Genomic DNA, 11,210 nt, shown 5'->3' on the forward strand with positions numbered 1-11,210 from the left:
ATTAGAGGCTGGTTTAACACCTCTGCTACCCCCCAGGCAGCCGTCAGACTAAACTCACCTCACCTCCCCCAGAGAAACACCTTTTAACAATGACATCGGCTGGGCTCCTCCAAAACTGCAGACACACTGCAGACAATAGGCTTTTCGTTTGGGTAAGTGCGCCCTGCTGAGATTTTATACACAGCACACAATGCTCGCATTTTGCAACCCGCGACCCCGTGTTTATTTACATCCACATGTACCAAAAACATCAAGATTGTCCTGGAACTAAAGAGAAATGAGTCCTCCATGTCACTGTTTCTATCACCTGGCGCTGACTTTGTAGAAAGATTAGACTCGGGTAGTTCCAATACTTTACATTCTCTCACTTGTGAACAGTAATTCTGGCTATCCCTCCTGGACACAGAATGGAAGATGCGGAACACACAATGTTACACACTCTATTGCTCTGATATCCCGCAGCCTTCCAGCAGAAGGAACTTTGTAACTTCTCTTCTCGATCCCTTTGCCGCTAAAGACTCCGGACGAATGTCTGTCCGCGCAGAGTGACCGCTGATGGTTGTCTTTCTGTTCAGCTCTGTGGTTTAGATTGCTCAGATTGGCGGGAATGAATTCACGGGATGGTGAGGCGACACAAACAGGTTGCGATTTTCATCGATTCGTTGGCAGCAAAACCCAATTGTGGGGAGGAGGGTTTGTAAATGGGGCCAAATAATCTTTCCAACATTACTTTGCGGCCTTGTTCAATGTCATGTGTGGTAACAGCAGGTAACCTTATTTCTTTTATTGTAATCTCAACAAATGAATTGCAAAACACTCCAATTGCATTTATTTGGCAATCAGTCATATTAACATTAGTTATCGTGCATTGCCTGGACTATCTTCAAAAGATTTTATAACGTCCCCCTTCTTCCTCCATATAAAACATCTCCATTCCCCAGATCTTTCAATCTCCCCCATTCTCCCCAAGCTCCTAAATGTCCTGTTCCCTGCATCGCCTGATCCCTCACATCCAATTCCTGATCTCAGTTACCTGGGGGCTGCCTCTGCAAAGCCATGGCGCATGCGCCAAGCTATCCTATAAATGCTTCCCACATTCTTGTTCTTTGCAGATCCGCATCAGTTATAAGGAGAAGATGGAAAAACTCTTCTGCTCAGGTTAAAGTGAAGCTTTGCTGTTGTCAGTGAATCCTCAGGAGTAGCTAACAGAGGACAGGTGTGAAAGCTCAACCCTTTCCCTCTCTCTCTACATCTGGAGCCCACAAGCATCAGGCTGGGCTGGGGTGCAAGAGCTGGGACATTGTTATCCTCTGGACTCTGTGTGAGGATCCGAGCCTTGGGGACCAGCGGAGGATGGTGGGGCCCGAGGAGGCAGAGATTGACATTGTTGGGGATGAGGGTGGCCAGGAGGAGGAGGGGGCCAAGCAGAGGCCCGGGCTGTATTTCCTCAGTGCCACAGGGGATGGGGGGAGCCTAGGCCCTCAGGAAGCTGAGCAATGTGAGGCAGACTCCTCCATGGAGTGGGAAAGCGGCGAGGCCAAGGTGGGCCTGGTGAAGCCTCCTTATTCCTACATCGCCCTGATCACCATGGCCATCCTGCAGAGTCCCCGCAAGAAGCTCACCCTCAGCGGCATCTGTGAGTTCATCAGCGGCCGCTTCCCGTATTACCGAGAGAAATTCCCCGCCTGGCAGAACTCCATCAGGCACAACCTGTCCCTCAACGACTGTTTCATCAAGATCCCGCGGGAACCTGGCAACCCGGGGAAGGGCAACTACTGGTCCTTGGACCCCGCCTCTCAGGACATGTTCGACAACGGCAGCTTCCTCCGCAGGAGAAAGCGCTTCAAGAGGCAGCCCCTGCGAGAGGCGGACTCGGCCAAAGAGCCAGCGGGCTTCCTGCTGTGCCACAACTTTACCTGTTACAGCCGCCCCTACCTGCTGCAGCCGCAGCCTGCCTTCAGCTACCTGCCCATCCCCGAGGGCACTCTGCTGCCCAGCCCAGCTCGCAGCCTGCCGTACCAGCGCCTCAGCAGGAAGCTTCACCCCCCGCCGCCCGGCAGCACAGCTCTGCAGCTCCACCTCCAAACCATCGCTCCCAAGCCCGGCGCCGCTGCCTTCAACCGCACTTCGTTCAGCATCGAAAACATCATCGGAAGTTCGAGCGCGGCTTCGGGGGCGTTCCCCGCCTGTTCAAACTCCCACATCCAGTCTGATTACTGCCGCCTTCTCCACTCAGCCCCTTGCCTGCTGTCCACCGTGTTAAACATGTCCACAAGAACCGTCTACAGCTCCGGGAACAGCCCTTTGACCGGGGCACTCTCAAACAGGCAGCAGCTCCCTCTCTGCTACCCGCCCTAAATGGGAAATCTGCACTGCCCTGGTGTCCACCTCCCTCTTCCAGCTCCCCATTGTTAAAACACACATCGAGTCCCGACTTGGGCATGGCACTAACTTCAAGTTGCACTGGAATCATTGCCAATCCGTCCTTCCCAGACTTGTTGATCTTCTTTCACATTAACAACGAATGAGTTGATTCATTTCCACTCGAGCTGAACAAGTGCACAGAGCAGGGGTGAGATAGAGAGAGAGACAGAGAGATGGACAGGAGCTGCCCAATGAGACTCACAGGAAGGAGTCTTTGGTCAAATACTGCGGATGCTGGAAGTCGGAAATAAAAACAGAAAAATGCAGCAGGTTTCGGAAACATCTGTGGAGAGAGAAACCGAGTTAACGTTTCTAATGCAGTGTCTGAAATGTTTTTACCGTTTCTTCCTGGCCTGCCGAGTGTTTTCAAAATGCTTCTGTCTTCATTTCACAATTCAGTGGGGGACAGAACTCAATGGTGCACATTTACAATAAGTCATCGTTATGATTAGCTTCGAATAGACAGACAGTCTAATAATGCTCTGGAACCTCACAATGGTTATGTGGGGATGGCTCTTCTTCTCACGTTCAATGATCAGCAGCCGAAATATGTTTCAACACTATTTAATTTTAAGTTACGGGGCCACCAAACGGGTTACGGTTTCCAATGGAGATCTTGGAGTGGGGCATCTATCCCTCAGTCCTATACACGGAGAGACAGATGTCTTTCTGGTTCGACACCCTTTCCTCAACGTGAACTCCCGTGGGCGCGGTGACCTATAGCGTACGTGTAAATAGAATGTGGTTTATGGTGAACTATTTATTTTTTAAAATTCCAGCTCATGTATTTGACGATTGTTAAGAATCGACTGCAGAAATAACTTATTCCTGTGCAATAGGTCAAAAGGCTTGTGTTGCAGTTTCATGTAATTCTAGGTTGGTGTTTTATGACATCCTTTCTGAAATCGGTGGGGTTTTATTGCAACTTCAACCCTGAAAACAATTTAACCGTTGATGATGCAGTATCAGCTGATTTTACCTTGGTAGCATTTTTAGTCAAAATTATCCAATTTCGACCCACGATTCTATATTGTATCCATACTGCCCGTGCGTTTTAAAGTAAATAAAGGAATATATTATTTCTGTACGAGTCTCTCAGCTTCCGCTTAATCTGGTGCACTCTCTCGCGTTTGAGCCATTAGGTTGTGGGATAAAGACGCACTCCATAGACTTGAGCACAAGTCCAGAACTGAGCGAACACTGCACCATCTTTGGGAAGGGATGTTAAGCCAAGGTCCCATCTGCTCCCAAAACTAACATAACTTTAGAAATGGGGGCAGAGAGACGCCACTCAACTCCTAGATTTGGATTTAGTGAATGCATTGGAGAGAGTGCAGATGAAGAATTGTTCCAGAGATGAGAAACTTCAGTTATGGAGAGGTTGGGAGTGTTCTCCTTGTAGAGAAGTGAAACGATTAGATAGAGGCGTTCACCATCATGAGGGGCCTATACAGAAAGGGAGAAGCACCCCACTCATAAAATGATCCAGAACCAGAGGGCATAGATTTAGTGATTTGCAAGAGTAACACATGTGATGGGAGGAAACTTTTTCACTAATGGAGTGACTGGGATCTGGAATGCACTGCCTGAAATTGTGGTGGAGGCAGATGCAATCGAGGCATTCAAGAGGGCATTAGGTGATTATTTGAATAGAAACGATGTTCAGGGGTACGGGGAATAAGGTAGAACTGCTAGTTTGGGGAGAGCTGGTGCAGACACAAGGGGCCAAATGGTCTCCAGCGCCATAACAATTCTGTGATTGGCTGACCTCGCCTCGATTCCTCTTTCTCACTAGCCCCTCATGTATAATCCCTTGATTCCGTGAGCGATCTAAAAACCTAGCTCAGCCTGAAGTATACTCAACCAGAAGTGAACGATCCGCTGGCGCTCTTGGAAGATCGGGAGAGTTCACCCCTTGTCCTGACCTCGAAAAACCGGTGATTAAATTGTTGTTGTGGAATAATATACTGCCCGCAAATTAGCGCTTCGCACATTAAAACAGACTGCTTTGAAAAATGAACTTTATTGGCTTAGCCAAACGTATTAAGAGGCCCAGGAGCTATAATAACTGCAATCGCAAAATACTGCACACAAGAGCTTGATTTGGTTCAAGCGTTGCAAGGATGTTATTCAAAGCAACCATCGTGATGTGAAATACCTGGTTAATAACTTACCGAGGAAGATAGGTATCTAACCTACAGAATAATACATGTAAATTATAATAATTATATTTAACGAGGTTGACTGTTCTGCACCGTTCAAAATTAATGTCAGTGTACTAAATGTGCCAACAGTACTGCCGTAATTACCCCGGACCTTACCCTGACAGAACAAACGAAAACCCCTTTTTTACAAGTACATATTAGAAATAGAGCGGATCAAGACAGTCTCATCTCAAACGTGAAGACGTCCTAACTCGCAGAGAACAGGTTTAAAAGCTGCGCATATTTGCAGATCTATGCACTCAAACCAGATTCATTTAGATTCAAATTCAGTGGTCGTGCATCTTAATAACGAGGTTTATTTGGAGTGAGTCAGATGACGCGAGACATCAAATAATTAGCCTCAGCTCCGACTTTCAAGTATTTCTTTTGCAAGATAGATCTGCAACGAAATGGCAAAACACCGCCGCTTCTATACTTCAGAGAGTCGGTGTCCTGCACTCATATTTGTTTCCAATATCGGATGCATTCTGTAAGTAAGATGTACCACCAGTCAATCCCTACCATAGAGGATGTCCATGATTCACAATAATGTCATGACATTGCACTCGTGGAATAACGCACAGGAATCTACGATGGGACATCCAGTTTTACAACCAAGTTAAATTGGATAAGGTATCAGAGAACACACATTGTCCATACCAAGAGCATTATTTTTCCAACATCTCATAAGATTGTATTGGTTATTCTTATTTAATCACTTGCCTTCAAACTAAATGGAGAAAGCATATATATATGCACACTGAACAACATTGCGATGAAAAGTTTCCCCTCAGTGCAGACTCGGGTAATCTGAAGACCTTCCTTACTTTCATCTGTCTCCAGGATTAAATAAACTTCTAAACATCACAAAATGCTACGGTAGAGGGGGAGGCGAATCGGCCCTTGAAGTCTACGAGAGGGTAATTCCAGTTCGTCCCACTCCCCATTCTTTCCCTATATTGCTGCAATCGTTACTCTTTCTAAGTACTTACCGAATTCCCTTTTGCAAGGTACTATTGAGTCAGTGTTCACCACCGGATTCAGCATTCCAAATCCTAACTACTCCTCGTGTTAAAAGTCTTTCCTCATAAATCTGCGGTGTTTTGTTAGCAACTCTTGGGAACAGTTTTATCTGCATTTACTCTGTCTAAACCATTCAAGGTTTTAAACACCTCTACCAGACCTCTGCCTAGCCTTCTCTGCTCGAGGGAAAATAATCCCAGTTTCTCCTGCCCGTGTAACTGTAATCCTTCATCCCTAAACCATTCTATGTCCTTTCCATTTACCAAAGTCTTAATATACTTCCGAAAACTTGGTACCCGGAATTGAACATTATACTCCAAATTTAGTGTTCATATATTGAGCACATTTCGCTTTTCTACTCGATGTCTCCATTTACAAAGTGCCTCAGTCATGTCTCCTGTTTCCACCATTGGTTTACCATTTAAACCTCTAATTGTCCCCGCTATTCCTCGAACAACCCTTTTATTTTGTTAATATGTCCACAAAAAAAATGTGGATTTCCTTTCACCTTAATCACTGCACTCTAAATCCATACATAACTATGGCACTGTTTCATTCCCACGTGTTTATCTGGTGAATGTACGATTTCTGATCTTCAGGGGGGTGGGTGGGCAGCTATCTGCGAGACGGAGACTGTGTGATTGCTAAATAAAAACTCAGGTAAGGCTATGCAGCTGAGAAATAACTTGCATTTATATAGCACCTTTAATGTAGAACACATCCCAGAGAGGTACCACTTCACAAGAGGCAATAAGACAAATAAAATGTTGTGGGTCAGAGGAATTATTAATAATGGTGATCAAAGCTTCGCCTAAGATGTGTTGAGGTTCTTGAAGAGGGAGAGACATTAGTGAACCTAGAAATAGAAGGGGCAATGAAAGTATGCAGTTGAATGTAGGTGATCTTGGTGATGGGTAGAATCTGGGTTGGAAATTCTACTTGTGGTCCGACAAGACATCAATATTGTGAAAAGTCTTGACAATTTTTTTCTCTTTTTTAATATAAATTTAGAGTACCCAATTATTTTTTTCCAATTAAGGTGCAATTTAACGTGGCCAATCCACCTACCCTGCACATCTTTGGGTTGTTGGGTTGAAACTCAAGCAGAGATGGGGAGAATGTGCAAACTACACACAGACAGCGACCTGGGGCGGGGACCAAACCCAGGTCCTCAGCATCGTAGCCAGCAGTGCTAACCACTGTGCCACCATAACAACTATTATAATTCAAAATGTGGTTATAAAAAAGCTGACATGAAAATAAGTGAACTGCGTGCACGAAAGGTGAACTACAGAATTAACTTCCATTCAACAGATTATTTGTTTTGGTAAAGGTAAAGTCGCCATAGTCCCAGATGACCATCGGCTGCTTTCCCCTTTGAGGGGCAGAGCTGATTGGTGATGATTTAACCTGAGGATCATCACACCTCAGGCAAGGGGCAAGGTTGAGAAAGCAGGACCTTCATGAATAACCTCAGCTGGTTTGGCAAGGGTTAGAGTTTCATATCGATATGCCTTTTCATCAGAACAGTGAACTCTGTGGCGGCACGTGGCACAGTGGTTAGTTTTGCTGCCCAAGGCACTGAGGACCCGGGTTCGAATCCCGGCCCTGGGTCACTGTCCGTGTGGAGTTTGGACATTCTCCCCGTGTCTGCGTGGGTTTCACTCCCACAACCCAACGATGTGCAGGTTAGGTGGATTGGCCATGCTAAATTGTCCCTTGATTGGAAAAAAATTAATTGGGGACTCTTAAATTTATTTTTAAAAAGTGAACTCTGGGCATCACGGTGGCACACAGTGGTTAGCATTGCTGCCTCACGGCGCCAAGGTCCCAGGTTCGATCCCGGCTCTGGTGTTTGCGTGGGTTTCGCTCCCACAACCCAAAGTTGTGCAGGGTAGGTGGATTGGCCACACTAAATTGTCCCTTAATTGGAAAAAATGAATTGGGTACACTAAATTAAAAAAAAAGTGAACTGTTTCTCTCGACAGATGCAAGCTGATCTGATGAGCATTTCCAGTATTTTTGATTTCATTCCAGATTTCCAGAGTCTGTAGCATTTTGCTTTTGTATGAGAGAACGGAGGTTCAATTTTGAAGCAAGATACAAATTGTTGGATGACATTCTTTAAAAATAGAAATTCCAATTAAGGGGCAATTTAGCATGGCCAATCCATCTACCCTGCACATCTTTGGGTTGTGGGGGTGAGTTCCACGCAGACAAGAGGAGAATATGCAAACTCCATACGGACAGTGGCCCTGAGCTGGGATCGAACCCAGGTCCTCGGTGCCCTGAGGTAGCAGCGCTATCCACTGCACCACTGCCGCCCATTGGATGGCATTCTTGAAATTTTTTGATTGCAAGCTGTATGTTTCTTGGCAATTCATGTTTAAAAAAAAAAAATTAAAGGACCCAATTCATTTTTTTTCCAATTAAGGGCCAATTTAGCATGGCCAATCCACCTAGCTTGCACATCTTTTGAGTTGTAGGGACGAAACCCACACAAACATAGAGAGAATGTGCAAGCTCCACACGGACAGTGACCCAGAGCCGGGATCGAACCTGGGACCTCGGCGTCGTGAGGCCGCAGTGCTAACCCACTGCGCCAATGTGCTGCCCTCTGCAATTCACTTTTAACCCAACAAATTAAACATTCCACATAATGTATTTATGTACATGAAGCAAAGTAATTGTAGATTAATTTGATATTCTAAGGCTAACTTGTATGTTTTAGATTTTGTCATCATGTATTTACATTATGTAGGCAGGGGCAAAAAAATGTTATGGAGAGCAAAGATTACATAGCACAAAGCATTCTAGAATAGTATTTCAAAATGTGTCAACAGGCAACTAACCTAGCAGCTTTTGGTGGGTGCAAGTGTGTTTACCCATTATGTTGTCAGGAAGCTTAGTATGTGCTCTCTTCTATAGAGTTGCAACCAGCAAAGCTACATCCAACCAACAGTACCAATCTTTTCATTTCACCCATCCTTACAAGGTGCATTGAAAGGTAACATTAAAGATTTAAGTTACTTAGGAAGCCTACTGGAATTTTTTTAGCGTGGAGTTGTAAGAATTTTTTCATGCTTTCTATCGGAGTTATGCAATTAATGGTTTAGATAAGTGGAGTGTGATGCAAATAAAGCTAATTTTTAGACACCTCGATGGGCAATGCGGATCATGACTGGTAAAAAAAAGTTTTAAATCTAAGTGGCAGGCAGTGTTCCAGACTTGGATTCAACTTTCCAATTGGAAATCAACTAATAATAATAATAATCTTTATTGTCACAAGTAGGCTTACATTGCAATGTGAAAAGCCGCTAGTCGCCACATGGGGTATACAGAGGGAGAATTCAGAATGTCCAAATTGCTTAACAGCACGTCTTTCGGGGTTAGTGGGAGGAAACCCAGACACGGGGAGAACGTGTAGACTCCGCACAGACAGTGACCTAGCCGGGAATTGAACCTGGGACTCAACCTGTCTGAAGTGAAAGGTCATTACTTCAGTTGAAATTCTGCATGAATTACTCTGCTGCATTCAATAAAGACATGAAACCTCATTTCCGCTTTTAATAGGCATTTGAGAACACCAACACAAAAGGGCATGAATAAATAACAGTGCTATTGTTTAGAAGCAGCAATCTTCCAATACTATTTGAAATACTTTTCATTCTCATCTCTGATCATCATTTCATTTCACAAGCTATCGTCGAGGGGCACTTTTCTACAATGAAAAAAGCAAAGAAATCCAAAGCATCCCTATAGAAACTTGCAGGCACAAATATGTCCCAAGCAGTTTGCCAGTATCTGGCATATTAGTCACAGTCTATGACACGTGACTGCTTATGTGTAATTCATATAACTGGTTGTAGAGATGCATTGGTAAGTGTCCGAGAGCATGTACACTGGTGGAAGAATGGATAGGGAATGTACTCACCTTAATTCCAAACCACTTGCTTTCATCTCGCAGTCAGTTAGCGATCAGAAACTAAGTGACTGGCAGTGCTCTAGATTCTTAGTCTCAATGTACTGGTTGGAAGATAAGTACTCAAACCTGTCTGAAGTACCAACATGGTAGGAAGCTAAGGAGACCTTGAAACTCCCAGTACATGTCAGAAACACATGCTGGGAGTGCCAAAACATCACTCTTTAATATTTCAATTAACTTTCGTCTCTTTATAATTGAGTTTAGCTGTCTAATTTCAACATTGATATATACAAATAAAATCGCTACGGTAATTATACAGCACAAAAAAACAAAATCTTGGAGAACTTTACATAGTCTCACCTACATTGTGGTCAAACTGCGCAGAAAACATCGAATTAAACCGTTCAGCACATTCGTGATTCTCAAACGCCACTGACGCCTGAAGATCAAGACTTCGCTCAGAACAGAATGTCACTTGGGACAGGATTTTTCAGATGGTGAGGTTTTCTGCCCCCACCATCCGAAGAGTCAGCAGGGAATGAGTCATGCCGCTATCAGCAGCCCCACAGCCATTCGATGAAGGCGCAAATTTGTCTCAGAGAGCTGCTGGCCAATCTGATGCCGTGGATAGGGAGGCCAGGAGGGGAGCGAGAACAAGCAGGGAGGTGAGTAGTTTCCTGATGTGGAAAAGGAGCCACTGAGGGAGTCAACTCTTTCACTTCCCACCCGGGCTGGAGCAGGGTGACCTGCTGAACTCTTCCCCTACCCCAACCCCCGTTAGTCTCAAAACTGCTGTTGGGCGGGAAGTGGGTCTTGGCCAAGGGCCTCAATTGGGCTGAGGGTAGCCCTTGGCATTGTCTGGCCCACTTTATAAAAAGCAGACAGCTCAAGGACATGTGGGAAGACCACCAGGGAATTGTACAGCTTCCCTCAGCCTGTAAACCCTTGTAAAATTTAAAATTCTTCCCTTGACCACTAAGTCAAACACCATCCAGCCTTGCAGAAATACACTCAACAGTATTCAGGCCAAACAACACAGTAAAACAGTTCTGCGGGAGTGAAGCACCGAGGGAATCCATTTTATAGGAAGTTGAGTACTTGGACCAGCAGCTTGCAGAAATAAACTAAAGCTTCCAGTATCTCAGCAATTCCCACACCTATGTTCAATGATGTAGCAGAGAATCAGTTGTGAAGTCATATTCAGGTTGAAACATTAACTTCGTCTCTCTCCACAACTGCTGCAACATCTGCTGAGCCTTTCCAGCATTTTGTTTTTAAATGCTATAACTAGCACATGGCCTACAAAATAATTCTTTGTTAAATCTCCGGATTTAGCTCAGGATCCCGATAAAACAATGCATTTGTAATTTTATTCCTACACTTATTGTTTAATTCAATAGGGTTAGAAACCGCAATCAGAGTACAAACTCAGATCTCAGGACTGTGCTGCGATTTGTGCTGTGCTGTGATTGGCCACAGTGTCACTGGGTTTAGGGGCTGAAGATTAGCCAAAATCCTGCTTTCTGTGGTCAAACAGCCCACAAATCCAGCATCAGGGCTCTTGTAAATGAATGATGGCCACCTATGGGAGGTTGAAAGAGTCATGGAACTGTATTTCAGAAAGTCAGTGACCA

At 44.8% G+C, this 11,210-nt stretch overlaps 1 protein-coding gene across 1 annotated transcript; it reads left to right on the forward strand.

Annotated features, from left to right (window-relative positions):
- Nucleotides 1-1,171: 1,171 nt before the first annotated feature.
- On the forward strand, nt 1,172-3,509 carry LOC140430049 (forkhead box protein D5-B-like). Its single transcript, XM_072517594.1, has one exon. The coding sequence runs from the start codon at nt 1,354-1,356 to the stop codon at nt 2,356-2,358; it is 1,005 nt and encodes a 334-aa protein (XP_072373695.1). The 5' UTR covers nt 1,172-1,353; the 3' UTR covers nt 2,359-3,509.
- Nucleotides 3,510-11,210: the final 7,701 nt, after the last annotated feature.

This window comes from Scyliorhinus torazame, chromosome 9 (genome assembly GCF_047496885.1).
Source record: "Scyliorhinus torazame isolate Kashiwa2021f chromosome 9, sScyTor2.1, whole genome shotgun sequence".
Taxonomy (NCBI): domain Eukaryota; kingdom Metazoa; phylum Chordata; class Chondrichthyes; order Carcharhiniformes; family Scyliorhinidae; genus Scyliorhinus; species Scyliorhinus torazame.